This window comes from Pelodiscus sinensis, chromosome 2 (assembly GCF_052426305.1).
Source record: "Pelodiscus sinensis isolate ZL-2025 chromosome 2, ASM5242630v1, whole genome shotgun sequence".
NCBI classification, from domain to species: Eukaryota; Metazoa; Chordata; order Testudines; family Trionychidae; genus Pelodiscus; species Pelodiscus sinensis.
Window position 1 is genome coordinate 217597509 of NC_143053.1, and position 21991 is coordinate 217619499.

At 41.6% G+C, this 21991-nt stretch overlaps 1 protein-coding gene across 3 annotated transcripts in view; it reads right to left on the reverse strand.

Moving 5' to 3' along the window:
* Positions 1-21991, reverse strand: part of CDK14 (cyclin dependent kinase 14) — a 530833-nt gene that overhangs the window by 366518 nt on the left and 142324 nt on the right. For all 3 annotated transcript variants that reach the window (XM_075922396.2, XM_014569231.3, XM_075922397.2), the window contains one exon: positions 12425-12670. In XM_075922396.2, the coding sequence (XP_075778511.2) occupies positions 12425-12670 (246 nt within the window). The remainder of the gene's footprint in view (positions 1-12424; positions 12671-21991) is intronic.

Below are 21991 nucleotides of genomic sequence, written 5' to 3' on the forward strand. Positions count from 1 at the left end.
TCCATGGGCTTTACAGTGCAGAGCCACAGCTGTGTGTGTATGAGATGTATGTCTGTGGTGTCATAAATGAAAAAGACACCCAAGGAAGAGGGGTCAATCAGCGGAAGCCAAACTGAGTGCAGCAACTGCTTGCAACTGTGGACTAATTTAATAGTTGACAAAAATCTAACAACTATTCGATTAGGGACGCAAGCGCATTTTAACATCCCTATTATTGACACAGTCTTAACTGTGGATAATGACAGATCATGTTGCCTGGGAGAATAAATGAGCTGATCAGAGGACATGAAGATTTATTTCCCTCTTTCAGGAAACGAAGACTGGTGGTTTAGTTAGTCTGCTTGAATGTTTAAATTTCTTTTGGCATAGTTTTCCTATATACCTAAATTATGTTGCTGTATAGACAGACTCCTCAGCATCTTAAACCTGAGTATGGACCTCTCTCCCCTTCACTGGCAAATGATGTGACTTCAGTCCTTTTTGTATTTTAAGACATGGTTTAGAGTTTGGGTGCAAAAGCAATTACTTAAAGGGACAAAGGATGCTTCCTTGGGCTATATGGGTATACTTGTATAGGCTCTTCAACCCAAGGCTTGGGGAGGCTAATAATTCTGAAGAGTCACCTAATAAATAACTCAACTAGTGAAAAATAAGGGTCTTCTTCCATTCAAAGCATACTAGTACACTCAACCTACACTTAGAGACTGCAGAAGATATAAATGAGACCCCAAATGGTAAAACCATTCAATGACAATGGTCCTGATTTAGATTAAATGGATTTAAGACAACATGAGGTGAGTCTCTCTCAAGATCAGCAGAGTGCAAGAACCCTATTAATAAGGGGGAGAGGAAAGAGTATGCCAAATTGACGAAGTGACAATGGGAGAAATTGGCATTTCAGGCTCATAGGAGGGAATTATAAAAAATGGAAATGCAAAAAAAAACCCTCCACAATTGTGGGAGGTAGGAGACTCTGTTTTAAACGAGTGTTAGCAGGGTCATTGGACCTAATTTCAAATGACCACTTCATTTGCATACACTGTAAAGCATTTAGATAAACTGGAATCCTGTGATATGTGTTGGCATTACACTCGCATACGAACACCAGTTTTTAGAAATTCTCAAGAATTGAGAAATTCTCAAGAATTTGGTAAAGACAGCTTTAATGGAAAATTACATCCATAGGCACCTGACTGTTCTTATGCAAGCTGTGTGGGTTATGTACTCATGCATTTTTCATAACCACAAAACAGCTTGTGAATGTCACACTTTACCATCTCACTCCTGAGCCTAAGTTTTAAATAGATTTTTTTAACAACAGGATATTAAACTTCAATATGAAATTATTCTCAAGGGGAAAATATTATGTTCACAGTTCCATTGTAAATTATTTAAAATCCAAAACGAAGATCTGTTTTGCTATACACTGAATCCATTGTAAGAAAAATCTGAAAGTAAAAAAACAAGTCAAGAGATAGTCCTTTACTACAACTCAGGGACTACTTTCTATCATAGGAGAGAATATCTTCCAATAAGATACCGGCAAAGCTTTCATTACCAAACCGCACACAGACTCTTGGGAGCTGCATGTTTGTGGAGAGAACAGATCCTATTACCTGCTAGAGTAAAATAGCTTAGGATCAAACCCGAAGCACAGCTGGCTATAAGGCATAAAGTGAAACGTAAGTGTGGCCAAACCAATAAGCCTCCTATGCTCAGTGCTGACCAGTCTTGAGGACAGTTGAACTCAGGGCATGAGGGGTGCAAGGAGAATCCTGTGCCCAAACTGCAGCTGCAGATGAGGTCTTCAAATCCCCACACCCCACCTCCAAGATATCCTATGAATATCTCCATCCATGTTGCAATACATGTGTACAAATTCATGGCTGTTGAGATCAAAGACAACTCACTACTCGGGCTCCTGCAAGGGAACTGGGCAGTCTTTTTAGGTGTTTCTTTTCCTCTCCTTTCCCAAACACTGCAAAGTATTTAGGAAGATCTTTGGATCAAAAACCATCTCACCCTGTCCCATTTCAGGACTACCATCCAGGCCAACTCTCAATTCAGCTAGGAAGGGACACCTCACACACAAAACTCAAGTTCCCCAGCCTCCACAGCTGACTAGCGGGAAGGCTGGCCTGATGGGATTGAGACACAGCAAGGGTGCTGCTCCACATGCATCTGAATGGTAGGAATTTAAGGGTTCAAGCTGCATTTAGCAACAGCAACTGAAGGTTACTTGCCCTAAACAGTTGAGCAAAGTCTTTAGCCCTTACTAACCACAGGTCTACATTCATGAGCTTTAACTGCATGTATTTTTATAACAAAATAACACAGATTGAAATACGAAATGGAAACCTGCCCAGGCAGCAGATATTTCTACATTCAGAAAAAACTTTAAACATTTTAAATCCAGTAGATTCTGCTTATTAGCAACAACTTGGTTGCTAGCAAAAAGTTGCTCTTATTCTGCAATTGCTAACATGTGGAGGGCAGATTTGTGAGGCAGGAGACAGGAACAGAAGTGCTGGGATTTGCCTTTCTTGGCTGCAGTCCCACAAAGCAGCCTGCAGGCAAGACAGGAATGGGCGGGAGGGGGGACCTCTGGACCACTAAAGCAGCCCCTGTCTGCAGCATGCCCATGCCCATGACCTCTCTCCCCTATCATGGGGCTGGAGCAATTCCAGCACCCACCAGTTAACCATTATTGGTTAACCGTTCACATCCCTAGCTCAGATGCCAAGGCATTCCAGAAGGAACAGGATTACTGGAGGCCCATGCAGCTGCATGTTACTGCTCCTTATACTTTTTTTTAAATTCAATTTAGATACAAATGAAGAAATTATTACAATTAGAAACTTTCCATTAACGACAAGGTGCCAGAAAATTAGTATTTTGATACATTTCTTTTTTGAAAAATTTGATTGATGAACTAAATATGCAGTAACAAGGTGGTTGATGTAATATCTTTTACTGGATCAGCTTCTGTTGGTGAGAGAAGTTTACATAGACCTCAAGCTCTTATGCATTACCTCACTCATCTGGTCTCACTAATAATTTGAGATTAACATTGCTACAACAGGCCTGCATACAAATAGATATGTCTACAATTTTGCAAATGCATTCTAATTAACAGATCAATGACACAAACATTATAGGATGTCCACAGAAAGTGATTAGCTAAACCAAAAAACAGTCACCAGCTAGTTCAATATGAATATACTTCAATATCTATCAAAGTAAATAATACTTCATGGTAGGAAAGGGGAAAATATAATCAAGGGCACTTGTCTAAACAGCCTGGATCTCAAATTTGGCTGTCAAATAATAAAACAGGACTGAGATCTCTTTTCAAAGCAGGATTGTATAAATTAAACATTGCATTATATTGTATGTTCCCAAGACTGCTGATCTGACCTTCATTTTACAATTTTGGATGCTTCTACTGACCATTTTGAACAATTTGAAATTGTGTCTCAGGTCCTAACAAAGTATCAGTGGATGACAGCTGTATCCCATACTCCAGATTGGGCAGGCTGTACTCTGAGAATCAGTTGCATGCCTATGCTTCAATATACAATATGGACGTATCTAGACTATGCTAGACTTTTGAAAGAGGATATGCAAATTCCCATGGGAATTTGCATATCTTTTTTCGAGCTCACTTTCAAAAGCAGCACTTTCGAAAGTGAAAGTAATTAAGATGCAGTTTTGTTGGCAAACCCTCCTGTTTGTCAACAAGCCGCGTAAACCTCATTTTTTAAAGAAAAGTGGCTTGTTGACAAACGGGAAAGTTCACTGACAGACCCACATCTTAATTTCATTTTCGAAAGTGCCACTTTCAAAAGTGACCTCGAAAGAAGATATGCAAATTCGCACTGAATTTGCATATTCTCTTTCGAAAGACTAGCGTAGTTTAGATATGCCCTATGTGAAAGCAACAAGGCTGAATAGAGTCAGCAAAGAAATTTAGTTAAATACCACAACTTGCCTAACTGGTCTGCTTTTTTCTGCTATTCAATGGGGGCTATAAGAAACCTGAGGGTACATCTACACTAGCCCCCTAGTTCCAACTAGGGAGGCTAATGAGAGCGACCGAAATTGCTAATGAAGCGCGGGATTTAAATATCCCACGCTTGATTAGCATATTCCCGGCCGGTCGCCATTTTGGAAACTGAGTAGCCTGAAGTAACTGCCCGCATCTATACATGGCAGAGAAGCGGGATTCCGAGATAAACCCCTTTAACAGTTAATTCGAACTAAGGGGTTTCTCTCGGAATCCCGCTTCTCTGCTGTGCATAGACGCGGGCAGTTACTTTGGGTTAGTCAGTTTCCAAAATGGCGACCGGCCAAGAATATGCTAATCAAGCATGGGATATTTAAGTCCTGCGCTTCATTAGCAATTTTGGTCGCCCTCAGCCACCCTAGTTGGAACTAAGGGGCTAGTGTAGACATACCTTGAAGGAAGAGGACTCATTTTCAGCATCAAGTGTAATACTCCTGTCACTCACTGCATTCAAAGTTTTTATGGCAACTCAGCAGCTTGTTCAGGTTACTGGAATAATTAAAGAAATGGCACCAACTTGGAAAAAAAAAGTCACACCCCTCTTTGAAAATGTTTTATATATTGTTCCAATTATTGTTTCGTATTTGAGAGTGATTGTGTTTCTCTCCATCTGTGAGTCTTGTTTGTGCCAAGACGATGGCATGTGTCTAGAATGCAACTGTTTCTCAAAACTAAAGGGAAGGGTCTGCTAGGAAGAATAGTTATATTGTATAATGACCAAAAGGAGGCAGCAAGAAGCCAGAGATGGGGACTGAGACAGGTATTACCCTATTGAGGCAGCCGGGATATAGAAATGGATAAATATATATTATTTGAGAGAGTTTGTGTGTGTCTGTCTGTCTCAGCAGGGGTGGGGGGAGAATGCAACTAGAGTTGCCAGGTTTACGGTATTCACCCGGACAGTCCGGTATTTTCGCCTCCTGTCTGGTAAAAAAAATTCAGAGAATACCAGACACCTAAAATGTCCGGTATTTTCTGTTTTTTTTCTCCAGCAAGGAGGTGAAAATGCTGGGTACCTAGCAACCCTACACTCAGCGCCCGGCCTCCCCGCTCCCCAACTCCCAACACCCCCAGCCCCCATGGTTACCTGGTTCCACAAGGCTGCCAACACAAGATGACTGCCGACCAAGGGGAAGCATGCTTCCCCTGGGTCTTAGTGCTCAACCTCTCCCCTGTTCCCATCCCTGCACTCACTCTTAAAGGGGACATGCTGTTTTATTTTAATTTTTTTTCCCTCAACAGCTTTGGTCTCTCCACCCCTTCCCCTCCCCCAACAGAATTTTTTCCCCCTTCAACGATTTTTTTTGTGGGGTGGGGGGTGTTCGGTATTTTAGTTTCAACCATCTGGCAACCCTACATGCACCTCTCCTCCAACTGTGCTGGATGCAGCTGCAGCTGCCATGAAACGGGCACTTGTCATATGGTCCCAAGCTGCTACATTGACAGAGGGCTAGGGTTGTCCTCTCTCCCTGGGGCAGCCTGCATACTGAACTGCTCATCTCCAGAGCAATGTTTTAAAGGAAGAAATACAAAAATTATTTCATATAAAGTACCTGACCCATATACTTAGTATTACTATAACTGAACAATTAGAGAAATTAGCAGTGGAACTCTTGAGGTACGTGCACTACTGGATTACTTTCAATTCATTTTCCAAAACAAGTTACATTCAACAGTTCAGGACAACTCGAAACCTTAATACGGGCCAAACATAAAAGGGACAAGTTGACAGTGTCCCTTTATGTTTGGTCCATATTAAGGTTTCGGGTTGTCCTCAACTGTTGGACAATGAATTTACTAGCTAGCTACATGCATACTTTTAACACAGATTTGTCATGTCCAAAGGAGTAATGGAAGCCTAGAATACCTGATGTCTGTCTGATGCTCTTTGATTAACATTGATTAATCAGTCTCCTCGGCTAGAAATCTTACTCAAATACAAGATTCAGTATCTATCTGAATAAATAAATTTTCTAGCTGCAAGGAGATTTAATCTAGATAACACTATGTCTACACAGGAGATAGAGTGTGCTTTTCGGAACAGAGACAGACATGCTAGCTAGCTCTGCTCAAGGTAGCATCCTAATAATAGCAGGGGGGCTGAAACAAACAGACAACAGCTCAGGCTAGACATCAGCTGCGCTCTAGATATGTACGCAAATGGCTAGTCTGAGTCGTCATGGCCACACTGCTATTTTTAGTACTGTCTACCTGCACTGGAAAGTAAGCTCCCAGCTAATGGACAGAAATACCCAACTAGTTGTTTCCCCCCGCCCCTTGCTGCCTCTATCAGAGGCAGCAACGGGAGGCGAGGGGGAGAACAGGAGCTGGTGCCCCCCAGCACTGTCTCCACGAGGGGGGGGGGGCAGTGGAAGCTGAGGTGCAGAGGGGGACCAGGCTTCACCGCTCCTTTTAAATGTTTTTAAAGCAGAGGCACATCATCTGGGATCAGGCATGAGCTGGGGCAGCTGATTCCCAGCTTGCACCCAGTCCCCTGTTACATGTAGTAAGAGCCTGTGGCGGCTGTTACATTTGAAAGGCGATAGGTGATATGCAGCAGGGTTAGCTCCGGAGGCCAGGAACTAATCCCACCGCTGCTCTGCAATTTCCTCCCCTTATCAACTAATGAAGTAGTCAACAGAAATACCATCAACTACTCGATTAGCTGATTAAATGAAAATTAATATCCCTATTCTGGACGGGGTTGCACGCCCCCTGAAGGAACAAGCGCACAGCTTGGGAGTCCTCCTGGATCCTTTATCATTTGAGAATCAGGTTTCCTTGGTAGCCACAAGTGCTTTTGGGCAGCTTTGACTAATCCACCAGCTATGACCATTCTTGAGTAAGAATGACCTGACCATAGTGATTCACGGTTTTGTCGCATCCTGATTGGACTACTGCAATGTGTTCTGTGTGGGGCTGCCTTTCAAGAGTCTTTGGAAACTTCTACCAGTCCAGAATGCGACTGCTCAAGTCCTAAATAATACTCACTATATAGCGCACATTATGCCAGTGCTCCCACAGCTGCACTGGCTTCCAGATTTCCAGGCAAAATTCAAGGTCCTGGTTATGACCTATATGTTAGAGAAAAGAAACTGCCCCCCAGTAAAAAAGTTTGGCCAGGCCGCTCTTGCTATAGTGGGCTGCAGTACTCCTCGAGAGAAACCGGCCGCACCCTTCCTGCATACCATTGCCTTTAGAAAAAGGGAAGGTGTGAAAAGGGGAAAATAGCCTCAGACTCTCCCACCCATCACCTTGGCGTGAGAACTGCGGAGCTTACCTGGTCGCATGAAACCTGCACAGTTTCGGCCCAGCCCCTGGGACACAGACCCCCCCTACTTGGTGACCATTGGGCTATATATGGTAATATGCAAGCGCGGGAAAGCAATGTGCAGATTTGGGGATAAATACCCATCGCACAGTTCGCTCTAGGAGGTCTTCGCAACACACGTACCACCGTGCATGTGCCTTCCCGTATACTTCAAAGCGCTGCCGGCCTGATCAACCGACCAGCCACCTCCCCTGACTCTCGGGCGTAACCAAGGCCTTCGCAACCGAACCGATATCTGTGAAATGTTCCGTGTGCTGTGTAAGTTGGTATGTATGATTTGATTTTTCCTTGTTGTATAAGCTTAGTGTTGTAGTTGTTTTTGGGTAGTACAGAGAGTTTGTAGTTATCACTGTTATTTAATTAGTGTAGCTGGATATTTTAAGATTAGAGACTATTCCCCTTGCCATTCCCATCCTTATATCTGACATGTTTAACTAGAAATCATAGAATAAATATAATAAATACTGTAAATTCATTATTAACACAGTCTATTAAAAATCTTAGAATAAATACTATAAATTCACCACTGTCATAAATAAATATTTTTTATTTGATAAAACTGTCCACCTGGTTCTGTCCTTCCCCCCTTGGATATGCATCATCGGACCTGTGATTCTCGCGACACTATACAGCCCTAAACAGTTTGGGATTGGGGTACTTGAAAGACTGTCTTTCAAGTCACAGTATGTTATAGGTCTTCTGAAAAAAGAACAAGTAGCCACCAGTGTAATATGTAAGGTCTGATCAAAAATATGAAAATAGAAAAATGGAGGGGGGGCAGCCAAATAACAATAAGCAGAATTAGCTGTTAGCAAGTGGGAATAAAGGCAATGGGAGGAGACAATGAAAGGTAAGGAAAGGGACTTTCTAAATAAAAACTGGGGAAAGGGAAGGACTTACTAGAGAGAAGTGGTGCCATTAATAAATGGAAATGTGTAAAACCAATATAGTGGGGTTACTAAGCTTTAACATCTTTTTAAAAAATGGAATTTCTTTTTTGTGTGTCTTTAGCAAGAAAATAAAGAACAAAAGTCTGAACAAGTAGGAAATACAAGCCTGCAAGCCTGTCAAAGTAAATATTCATAAACATCATATCAGAGTACTTGGAAAACAAAAACCTACTACTCTCAGTTGGGGCAAAATGCATGTGGAAATAATACAAAGGGATCTAGACAAGATGACCTGAAACTTAGAAAAATGCCATTTAATATAGTTGCAGAAACATGAGTCAAACAAATTTAGTAGGCAGGAAATACCTGAAAACCAATAATTCTGAAATATATTTAAAATTTATGTGGCAAACAAATTAAATGCAAATTTCCAATGTAATAGGAGAGAAGACAACTTTGATATACTTGAAAAAGATAATATCCCGCAAGTTTAGACAACTAATATAGTGAGAACAGAGCATTCCCGCTATACATCTGTTCCACTCGAATGTTGTAGATGCCTGTATGAATTGATGAGTTATAAGTCCTCCTATTCCCTGCTCTTAAGTCATGCAAAAGCGCCCAATTTGTGCAAATGGATGTAAAAAATTCCTCGCTTTAAGTTTTTCTTGCCATAAGTCCAAGTTTTTGGAACTTAAGTATCTTGGACTTATAGTGAGGATGGCCTGTATATGGTAGAAAGCCACAAATATCTGAAGGCAGTAAACACTCAGTACAAACAGGCATTATTTAGATAGTTACAAGACATGTAATGTGAGAGAAGCAATGTGAAAACAGAAAATTTAGATTTATATTAGGCAAAGGAAAAAGGCAAATATAATGCCCATCTTTAAAAAAAAAAAAAAAAAAAAAAAAAAGCAAAGAAGGACAATCCAGGAAACTATAGACCAGTCAGCCTCACCTCAGTCCCTGGAAAAATCATGGAGGGGATCCTCAAGGAATCCATTTTGAGACACTTGCAAGAGGAGAAAGTGATCAGGAATAGTCAACATGGATTCACCAAGGGCAAGTCATGCCTGATCAACCCGATTGCTTTTATGATAAGATAACTGGCTCTCTTGACATGGGGAAGTCAGTGGATGTGATATACCTTGACTTTAGCAAAGCTTTTGATACGATCGTCCACAATATTCTTGCCAGCAACTTAAGGAAGTATGGACTGGATAAATGGACTGTAAGGTGGATATAAAACTAGCTAGATTGTCGGGTAGTGATCAACAGCTCTGTCTGGTTGGCGGTTGGTTTCAAGCAGTGCGCTCCAAAGATCAGTTCTAGGGCTGGTTTTGTTCAACATCTTAATGACCTGGATGAGGGGATGGATTGAACCCTTAGCAAGTTTGCAGATGACACTAAGCCAGGGGGAAGAGGTAGATATGTTGGAGGGTAGGGATAGGGTCCAGAGTGACTTAGACAAATTAGAGCACTGGGCCAAAATAAATCTGATGAGGTTCAACGAGGAAAAGTGAGAGTCCTGCACTTGGGATGGAAGAATCCTAAGCACTGCTACAGGCTGGGGACAGAATGGCTAAGCAGCAGTTCAACAGAAAAGGACCTGGGGATAACAGTGGATGAGAGGCTGGATATAAGTTAACAGTGTGCCCTTGTAGCCAAGAAAGCTAATGGCATATTAGGGTTTATTTGGCGGAGCATTACCAGCAGATCTAGAGAAATTATTATTCTGCTTCATTTGGCACTGGTGAGACCACATCTGGAGTACTGTGTCCAGTTCTGGGTCCCCCACTACAGGAAGGATATGGACGCATCAGAGAGGGTCCAGTGGAGGGCAATCAAAATGATTAGGGGCTGGAGCATGTTACCTACAAGGAGAGGCTGAGGGATTTGGGCTTGTTTAGCCTGCACAAGAGTGAGGGAGGGGATTTGATAGCAGCTTTCAATATCTTGAAGGGAGGTTCCAAACAGGATGGAGAGAGGCTCTACTCAGTTGTGATGGATGGCAGAACAAGGAGCAATGGTCTCAAGTTACAGTGGGGGAGGTCTAGGTTGGATAGTGGGAAAAACTATTTCACTAGGAGGGTGGTGAACGACTGGAATGGGTTACCCTAGGGAGGTGATGGAATCTCTGTCCTTAGAGGTTTTTAAGTCCCGACTTGAAAAAGCCCTGGCTGGGTTGATTTAGTTGGGACTGGTCCTGCTTTGGACAGGATGTTGGATTCAGTTTTCTCCTGAGGTCTCTTCCAACCCTGGGATTCAATGATTCTATGAAAGCTTCCTAGGAATAAAATTAGACTAGAAACTCTCCTAAGGAAGTCCCATTGCTAGCAAATTTTGAAACTAGCAGACTAGCAGAACAATACACAGAATACCAGTATATATTTTAGGAAACAATCCGGCAGCAGAGAGATAGAAGAGCACGATGATAATGTGTAGTTTATCTTTCATTTCTGTGAATATGAGAGAAACTGGGGGTCCATAAATCCTTCAGAAGAGCCAAATGACATTTACACCAAGGAAGTTATGAAGAGAGATGGTGAGTCTAGGGTAGAGATTAAAAGGGTCAAATCAATATCAATATCAATATCAATATCTCTCTCACACACACACACACACACACACACACACACACACACATATATATACACAATTTTTTTTTTTCCATGTAGAAACAGTGCGAAGAAAGTTCATTTAATCCTGAAGTGTTTTAAGGCCCAGTACTGCTCCCAGAGAAGAATTATGCCATTGCGTTCAAATCAGGAATGGTAGGGCCTTCAGTTATAATTACCTTAAACTTTGCCTCTTGATATTGGTTTTGTGTCCCCTGAATATCCTTTAATAACAATGCTACTGTGTACAAATAAACCCACCTTTTATTTTACATAGTTCTGATTAGAGTATGTAAAAAGCCTCAACTGACTCCTACAAGAAAAAGAAACTGTACATTTACAAAAAGGGTAAAGAATAACTATGTAGCTCCATTCTATGCTAAAAACATTAAACAATGCGATAGCGATAGCAATTATTGCCAATAAGCAGACACTAAGAAGAACTCCTTGTTATGGATTGATTTGGAACATGCAGGAGACTTCTGTGACAGAGGCTATATAACATGACACCAAGTTGGGAAAGCAAAAATATTTTTGCTCTTGAAAGTTCTTTTTAAAATGTAACCTTTCCCACAAAGTACAGTCCCCTCACGACGAATTCTTATCGGTTAAATTCACATGGGTTAAACAAAGCTCAGCTCTAGAAAAAAGAATTTTGACATTTCTTCATTGAAACAGAATGTTCTCAAAATTCTTTCTGATCCAGAAGGCACAGGAGAAAAGAATCAACCTTTAAAATCACTTTCATGCCAACTAACTTTTGAAGGGTTCTTTGCATTCTCCTTGAATCTGTAATCATTATCTCAAAGGTCACACTTTTATGGATTTATTCTGCTACAGTAAAAAGATAGAATCATTCAATAATTTGCTAAGGTCTCTTGTGGGACATCTATTCGGGCACTATTCATGAAAGACATGACATTTTATTTATCTACCTACTTTCAAAATATTAGACTAGCCAGAGAAAACAAACATGATACTGTATTGATAAATGTCCTTTCATTTTTCCACATGCAGTATGGCTGTGTCAGAAAACTGTAAACTTAATTTCACTTATATTCCGTTTTAAATAAAAGGATTTTACAAAAGCAGAAATAACAGCAAAATTGGTCCAAGATTCTTGTTCAAGAGAAATACAACTTTATAAAACCCAAGATCAAAATACGTTTCTACACTGCTTCTGGAGGCTGTATGAAGTTCCACAGAAAATAACTTTTCTAGTATTATATTTGAAGTTGAGACCCTAAAAATGCAATTGATTAGACACTGTCCATAAATGAGTGAAACTAACTGCCCAAGAGCTGAGAGAAATGTCAGATTAAACATAGCATAACAGTGAAATATAAATTAGATTTTAACAGCAAAAGTAAAGGGCATTTTTAATAAATATATTAATTTTAATCTAAGAAGAACACTTTCAGAAGTGTTGAAATTCATTTACACAACAAAAGAACATATTTATGCATCTGGTGTAGAAACTGGTAACCACATGGATAATATAGCCTTATGTACTTACAGAGCTAGGACTAGAATGTCGTCTGACTTTAGGAGATTCTTTCCCTGCTGATGAAGTTTTGAAGTTAATGCAAGCATTATTCTCTGAATGGACCCTCTTCACTTGACTAGTTGGTTTCTCAAATGGATCAAAACTGCTCTGTGTCCTCTGAACTCTGACTTTTTTGTCCTCGGGAATTGTATCTAGGGGTTTGATCACTGAGTCCATTCCCTGGCAGTTCCGTGTAGACATCTTTGTGACACATATCTGAAAGAAAACAAATTACATGCACTGAATGTAATTATACGCCTGCAATTAGAAGAGATTCAATTTAAACTGTAAAAAACAATTTAAAAACTGAAGTTTTATAAAATGTGCAGTTTTACACACACATGCATGCACGAACACACAGGCAGATACACAAATAAGTGTATCCAATACACAGGCACGTATTTGTACTACTTAAATGGTACAGAAAAAGGTGGGATGGACAAGAAGGAGGAAGTAACATATGGTTTGTAGAATGATAAAATGACAAATTCAGAATAAATATCTCAAAAAGTTTATTTTATCTAAAATTCTGCAAACTATTCTTTGTAATAGTGCCAATCCACTTCATCCTACAATGCAGTCATTGATACCTGCAAACACTATCAATTTCCGTTTGTTTAAAACTGGATGAGAGCAAACCTAAATAAATTATACCAGTTTACATACATACTTTTATGCTGTACTACAAAGATTCAAAACCAGTATATAATTGTTTTATTTTTAAAAGTAATGCCTCTGCAGTGTCATCATAAGCACCATATGCCTCAGAAAAATCAAATTAGTAAATCAATACCCAAGTACTGAAACACGAGAAATCGCAGCTTGATGACATGCTAAAGCACAAAGATCACAGTTCTCATTTGTTCTTGCCACAGGGTTGAACTATTTTACCTATGTTTGTGACTGGAGGCCCAGATCCCGCAAATATTTAGGCAAATTCATATCTTTTTACCCACTCCTGGAGCACTACTGTGATTCCAGGTTGCCAACTCTCATGATTTTACAACAAGTCTCCCAAAATGTTGTGGTTTTCCTCAAAGCCCAGTTCTCGTACTCATGTAGGGTGTCCAAATGGTTTCAACAAAAATGCCAGACACACTTGATATTACATCACAATCTACATTACATCTTATTTAGAAAATACTGGGCATTTCTATTTTCTAATTTATATTTTCTCAATTTGTTTCCTGAACAGAAAGCTCAAATACTGTACTGTCCGGTTCAAAACCGGACACCTGGCAACCCTATACTCATGTAAATACATAACACAGCTGTTTTTTTAAAGGGCAATTTTCTACCCCTTCCGGTTGCAAATAAAATCTTGAAAATGGAATCCTAGTACACTTTAAAAGCTTAAAAACCCAAAAGCTCAGAAAAATAAACCAAAACGTATTTTTGAAATATCTTGTGAAATGTTTTAAATGTTTGGGATGGCAATACTGATTTAGTATCAATGGGACTATAGACATGCACAGTTAAGCAAGTGCTTGCAGCAGTCTTACTGGTGGTACTTTGAAAACTTGCTGATGCATGACAAATTGGGCATCAAACCAAACATCTGCTTTAGATATGGTTGAGAGAGGTGCCTCCCTCATAGTTGTAACTCTGCTATCAATGCAAGTAAACATTTTCCAATGGCAAATCATTCTTCACAGTTCCCTTTATGCTTTGGTTGCTTGAAATCCAATTTACTTCGATTGTTCACTGACAGTAATGCCTTCATGCCAAAATAGAGGATACAATAAAGAACAAAAAAAATCATATCCTTGAAGATCACAACATTTCTCCATAATCACCAAGAACAAACACTGGTTCAAACGACTGCCTTCATAATTAAATATTAGGTACACTGTCCAGCAGAGACAGGTTTAACTCTAATTAAAGATACATGATAGATATTCCAATATAGGGATTACAAGAGTCCACATTTTATTTCTTACTTAAAAAGACAATAGACTAAAACTTGATCATTTTGAAAACTTGTTGCTGGTACTGAAGAATAGGAGCAGTGTCTATTCATCGTAAGCTACATACAAATTTATGGCCAGGATTTGTCTTAATAGCTACTTTGGTATATTGTTACTACCTCAACACTTAATACATTAGTTTGTTTAGAAGTTAAGTGTCCATCCCTTTGAAAATGCATTTCTGTTCCCCCTACCACCATGCCAGTGCCCCCCGCCCACCGCACACACACCCCAGCTAACATTGTTCTTTCTTGACACATACCAAAATCAGTGATGCTGGTGCACAGACCAAGATATTTGACACAATGAATGCACAAGTTGAAGCTGAGATAAAAAATGTTAAATTTTGATGCCATTCCTGCTTTCTCCATGTGGAGAAAAATAAAAATCAATAAAGGGAAAAAAGTCCCAGCTTCTAAGGGATAATACAAACTAATTAATACAAAATAAAGCTTCTAAAATATCAGTGTCTGAATGAAATTGTTAAAGATCCACTATCAGCAATTCAACTTAAATATTTACAATTCAGCAAGTATCACGCAAGTAATGATGCAGTGATTACAGCATCTGCCTTACATGGAGTTATGCTTGCATGTTACATTGAAGAAACCACTGCCCAGTGTCATGCTCTAATGTGGGTTAAAAACATATTACCTACAGAAAATACACTGGCAGCACATCTGCTGCCATCGATTGTGTGTCAAGCAGTAATGGTAATAGTTTCAAATTGGATGTCTCAGGGGACACTCCATCTCTAGGTCACTAATTTGAATCTGGACTAGGTTAAAATTTACCCAGTGAGATTACCATCTGGTGGTCTATGCAGTATATCCATGTTACAAAACCCAACGTCAAAATTTTCTCCAAGTGGCCCCCTTCTTAAAGGATTTGCAGCTTAGGAAATGAATGGAAATTCAGAGCAAATATCTCTTTCAAAGGTGCCCCTTTCCAGTAGAAGAACCTTGGACTCAGACGCTGAACAGAGTACATCACTCACTAGTTCTGTCAAACATCTAGACTCTTCAAATATATTTATCTAGAAAATTTAATTACAGTAGGTATATTTTCTCCTTTCTGTGCACATATAATTAACTAATAAGTGTTATTCATGCCTATCAAGTGACTATTGGCTACAGGATACTGAAGTTTTCTGAAATCTGAGAGCATTTGAGGGACCCAGAGAACTTTCTATTCCTAACTTTTCATATGCCAGAATACTTCATTTTCCAAAGGGTGTGGGTCTTCTTCTTGAACTGTTTTCTTCATGGAAATCTAAAAAGGGATGCTTTCTACCAAGCAACACACATACATTCTTCCCTATCTCCTGACAGAAAAAGCCAATTTAGGACTAAAATCTACCCTTTTCAAAGTCTAAATTTTGAAATGTCTGTACTGAGCAATTGCCTACATGAGATCTCTGTATGGCATTATGTACTGTTTTGGGAGAGGTGTCACCTGCAGTGGAAAAAGCCTTCATTTTATCTAAGAGGCAAGCAGATGATGTCTGGTACTGTACCACACTACAGTGAGAGACAAACTCAAAAGTCAGATTTGAAAATAGTAGTAGTCTTTTTCTTACATAGCATTAAGAAATACTTGTTTCATTTCTTTATATATTTCTTATATTTTTGGTTGCTCAAAAAGCAGGCACAAATACATGCTTTGGTTTTGGACCAAGTAATCCAACTCAGAGAGTCTCAGATTGAGGTCAACAGACCTTCAGTGGTGGTCTCTGCCTTACTTCCAAGAGCTTATTTGCATTACAGAAAAATTATGATCTTGTATTTAAGATATCAAACTGGGGTCTTAGAAGATAAGGGCTCAGTTTCAGCTCAGTTACAGATTTCCTGTGTGATCAGATGCATCTGACAAAGTGGGTCTTTGCCCACGAAAGCTTATGCTCTCATAAATCTGTTAGTCTATAAGGTGCCACAAGACTTCTTGTCGTATTAAGTGTGGTTCTCACTATGAAAAAGCTTAAGAAATTTTGATCTTACAAACTGTACTTAGTAAGGCATTAAACTGTTAAATACACAATCGGCATTCAGACTAATGCATTAGCAGAATGGTTATATTTTGCTTCAATTTATCACTGAAATACAAGCAGTAAGTCAACTGTGTGTCAACTTTAAAAAAATATTTCTTCCATTTAGTTGCCTTTAACAAGGCTAGGGTGAGTGCCCACACGGGGTTACAGGACTGTCTCCCTTTACCTCTCTTCTCATCCCTTCAATCATACTTATACTGAATCTGTGTGGCAGTCTCCCTGTCTGCTAATTGCAGCTCCTTTGGCAGGTCCCACGAGGGATGGCCCCTGCTGGAAACTTCCAATGATGACATGTAGCCAGCAGCTGATTAAAGTAATTCAAAACAATGCTCCCAAACCTCTCCTAGGATACGTCTACAAAACAGCATTATTTAGAAATAACAAAATGAACGTCTACGCAACAAGCCATTATTTCAAAATAATGTCAAGATGGAGGACTTCTTACTCCGACTCCTGTACCTTCATTTTATGAGTACAGGAAGACAAAGGAAGAGTGCCCTTCCTTCGACTTCCTGCTGTGTAGATAGTGCCAAAAGCAAAAATAAGCTCTCTTACTTCAGCTGCACAATTGACGTAGCCGAAGTTGCGTATCTGAATTCGACTTTTGCCCCGCTGTGTAGACATGCCCTTATTGCTTATTCATCCAAAAGGTAAACAAGTGGAAAAAAAGGATTAAAAGAATCAGAAGATGTACATTCCTCAGCCAGGCACTTCTCCCTGCTTTCAGCTCTCTATTGAGAGATTTGTACAGTAGAGAACCAAAGAAAGAGGGGAGAAGAGAGTGATGGGCAAAAGACTGGTCTGCAACCTGAAATCCTTAGCAAAGGAATCAGTCTTGCTCCAGACCCTGTCTGCATGGGCATATTTTTCTTTACTTTTTAAAAAAAGTGGAGGAGAGCAGATTTCCATAGTGAAATAAAATATTCACCCATTTAAACTCAGTATATTTCATAGATTTAAAACAAACTAAAAAAGTAACTTCATGATACTTTTAGTATCCAAATTTGTTATTTTTTCCAATAAAATTTAAAGAATTACTATAGTCAGAGCCAGGCTGTCAGGAAAAAAAAAGGGCTTAAAAATGGACAATTATATTGAATGTCCACCAGATTTTAGAGCTAACAGATTAAGCCCTCTGATTTGCACACTTGCTGACCCATGTTGTAGAAACATATTGAACTGAATATTAAGGTGCAACAATAGTACCCAGAAGACTGGGGGGATGAAAACAGGGCCCCCCAAACACGGCTGTTCAGCACCCTTCTGTCTTATTTCTGGGACTAGCTCGGTCATGCCCCACCCCCCAACCCTGCAAAAATTAGAGGAGTGTTAGAACCGTCCTAGCTGAAGTTAGGAAGTTTCTACAGACCTGCAAATTCGCTGTTTCACCCACAAATGTACCTGGAACACTCATTCTGGACACATCTCTTCACATGCCAAAGCATGGGACACACTATGCTTTTGTGTGGAACCAGCTTTCCACCTCTTTGGGATTACCACAGGCTGAAATACTGCAAATGCCACTCAGAACTTAACCCTTGAAGGTGCTCAGCATCTGGATTAGGGATGTTAAATTTAGATTAATTGGCTAATCAAATAGTTGATGAAATTTGCATCGACTAGTCGATTAGCCGATAAGGGCGCCTCCGCCTTTGAAGTACAGCAACAGCCCCAGGGCTGTTGCTACACTTCAAAGGCAAAAGCACTGTGGGGGAGCACAGGGCCAGCGGGACTCAAACAGTCCCTTGCTGGCTCCATGTTCCCTGCGGCATTTCAAAGCAGCAGCACCACATGGAGCCGGGGAGACTCAAGCTGCCCCAGGCTCTATGTGGCACTGCTGCTTTAAACACCACAGGTAGCCCAGCATCAGGCTCCATATGGCATTTCAAAACTGCAGTGCCGCATGGAGTCTGGGGTCTCCAGCACTGCCACTTTGAAGCACCCCATCTTCTTCCCATCCCTTTGCTGCCTTTCTTGATAGAGGTAGCAAGGGGGGGCGGGAAGTGACTAGTCAATTAATGTGTCAACTATTCAATAAGCTTTTGCCTACTCGATAGTCAACTAGTCATTCACATCCCTAAACTGGATGTCTTTCAGCAAAGTGCTTAGACATGTGCTTAAATTTTAAGCATGTGAAAAATCCAACTGAAGTCAACAGAATCATATATGAGTTTAAAAGTAAATACATGCGTAAGCACTCAGCACCGTAGAGGACTGAGTGCTTAGAAAGAATGAGGATCCAGCCTACAATGCTCACTCAACAACTAGCTCCATATCTAGGACTATTTTAATACACTTAAAATCCGTGGAGTCAGTTAATACCATCATGGTTCTGAATGTCCCTTTGATAATTTATCTATCTATGTTCTTGGTAAAGGAGATGCATTCCATTGTTACAAGAGTATCTACATGCATGAGTATGAAACTGACAGACTGGTCTGTTTTGGTATGACCCATAACAACTTAACAAAAGGCATTGAAATGTAATCAGGACAATCTACTTGTATGGGAATTTCAAAGAGATGTACTACACAGCAATCAACCCATTTATTTGTAGCTGGAGATCAAGGGTAGATTCTAAGTGTATTTGTCCATGTTATCTATTTCTTGTTAGAAGTTTAACAACTATGCATGTCTTAATTGTTTTCCATTATGACTGAGGACTGACAGCTAAACTTAAGATCAAAGAAGTAAGATACTATGGGAAACTAATAACTATATTGTCTTCAACTTAATTATCTCTGCTATAATGATTATCGGCTAATTGTCTTATGTGAATAAATGCAGCTAGCTTACCTGGGTACACCACTAGAAATAGAGTAGCTTCAAAGCAACAATACACACTGCCTATTCTTCCTTGGGGGAGGTCATACTGGGACAAGGGACTCGTCAACTTGCTGGGAAGTTACAAAGGAAGGACCCAGGCCTGATCCTGACATGAGGTCTACTTAAACTTTGACTGGGATGGTCTAAGTAATAAGACTAAAGGTCTCCAGGTTTACCATAGAATTCTTATGGATGAATTTGAACGGATTCTATTAGATGCTAACCTTTTAAATTCATTCCAGAAAGATTTTAACAAATCAGCAGCCTTACCATCTCAGCTATGAGGGATGCAATCAGTGCCAGACAGAGTCATAGTTGCACCCCGGGCAGCAGGCACACGGCGCATGCGCAGCCACGCCCCCAGGCACACGGCACCCCTTACCACTTCCATCAGGCGCCCCCCACAGGTTGGCGCTCCGGGCAGCTGCCCAGCTACCTTCCACCCTTAATCTGGCTCTGAATGCAATGGTAATGGAGTAATGATGGGGGAGGCCAAACAAATGGGATTTCCATACATAGATTCACTAGGTCTTTCTACTAGTTAAAAGATTACTTGACCTTGGTGGGCATCAATAATTTATTATGTCTGTTTGGCCCGTAAATCAAACTGAACCAAGCTTGCAGACATCTCTTGTGTAGGAAGGCATCACTGATGTGCCCTGGACCATATGACACAGGAGGTTGGAAGCAGTGTCTGGTTGAAATATGTAGGCTGGACCGTACTGTCTAACAGCATGGGGAGGCTAAGGAATCTGTGATGGAAGAGTGCCTTCAACAGATGGAGTCAAGGTCAGCTCCTGTGAATTCTAGTCTTTGTAATATTATTGTTGACTTTTGCACATTGATTTGTAGGCCCAGATTCTGGAAGGGATTCAGCAGTCTGGGTAACTTGCTGAGCTTCGGCAAAAGAACTTGCCCTGAGAAGGCAATCATCAAGGTAAGGATAAACCCTTAGGGTATGTCTACACTACAAAGTTAGTTCGAACTAACGGACGTTAGTTCGAACTAACTTTAATAGGTGCTACACTAGCGCTCCGCTAGTTCGAATTTGAATCGAACTAGCGGAGCGCTTAGTTCGAACTAGGTAAACCTCATTTTACGAGGACTAACGCCTAGTTCGAACTAGCTAGTTCGAACTAAGGGCTGTGTAGCCCTTTAGTTCGAACTAGTGGGAGGCTAGCCCTCCCCAGGTTTCCCTGGTGGCCACTCTGGCCAACACCAGGGAAACTCTATGCCCCCCTCCCAGCCCCGGACCCCTTAAAGGGGCACGGGCTGGCTACGGTGCCCGTGCCAGGTGCAAGCCTGCCAGCACCCAGCTAGCAGACCCTGCACCTGGCACGGCACAGAGCCACCCACCCGATGCCCCCCAGCCCACCCCCTCTTGCCGGGACCAGGCTGGCGGCTCCCGGGAGCTTGCCCTGGACCGCAAGAGGCGGGCACCTTCCTGGGCTAGTGCGGACATCGTGGACCTCGTCCACGATCTCCGCACTAGGCACAGGAAAGTGGCCGTCTAGGGCAGGAGAGCTGCCAGCCTGGCCACCCAGGACCAGGTGTGCATGAAAATCAAGGGGGTCCACTGAGACCCCCGACACTGAGCCCTGAGCTTACAATGGCCGTACTGGGTCAGACCAAAGGTCCATCTAGCCCAGTAGCCTGTCTGCAGACAGTGGCCAACCCTAGGGACCCTGGAGGGGATGGACCGAAGACAATGACCAAGCCATTTGTCTCGTGCCATCCCTCTCCAGCCTTCCACAAACTTTGGGCAGGGACACCACTCCTACCCTCTGGCTAATAGGACTCCATTGACCCAACCTCCATCACTTTATCTCACTTCCCTTTAAACTCTGTTCCAGTTCTAGCCTTCACAGCCTCCTGCAGCAAGGAGTTCCACAGGTTAACTATTTGCTTTGTCAAGAACAACTTTCTCTTACTAGTTTGAAGCCTGCTACCCATTCCTTTCCTTTGGTGTCCTCTAGTCCTTCTTGATGGGAACTCAGGAAGAACTTTTCTGAATGCACCCTCTCCACCCAACCCCTGCTTTTAGAGACCTCTATCCTGTCCCCCCTCCGTCTCCTCTTTTCTAAGCTGAACAGTCCCAGTCTCTGTAGCCTTTCTTCATCTGGGACCTGTTCCCAACCCCTGATCATGTTAGTTGCCCTCCCTTCTCCCAGCCTTTCTCTTCCCCTCTCCCACCTCCTTTTCCCAGTCTCCCCCAGTTTTTTTCAATAAAGACAGAGTCAATGTTGGAAGAAACGTTATCTTTATTTTGTACATCAATAAGAAGGGGGGCTAGGGAAGGGTAAGTGGAAGGAGGTGAGGGAGGAATGGGGTACGAGCCCCCGATGGGGAGGACTGGGCTGGCTCTGCGGGCTTCTGGGGGTGGAAGCTCTCCTGCAGCCCCCCAATTACTCCCTCTCCCCAGATGGCAGCCTGCGGCAAGTGCAGCCGGGCTGATGGCCGAGTGGTGTGATGTACCCAGTGTGGGCACTCAGGGCACTCCAAGCCAGAACTTCTTTGCAAGCGGGGCACCCCTTAGAACTGTGTGTCCGGGGTGGGGGTCGGGACCCTTTAAGCGCAGCCCTCGGCTAGCCTGAGACAGCATCTCCATGCTCTAAGTCCTCCTTTTATGCCCTGCCGGCACTGCTTCCGGCCATCCTTAAGCCCTGTTCAGAGTCCACTCAATGTGGACTTACTAGT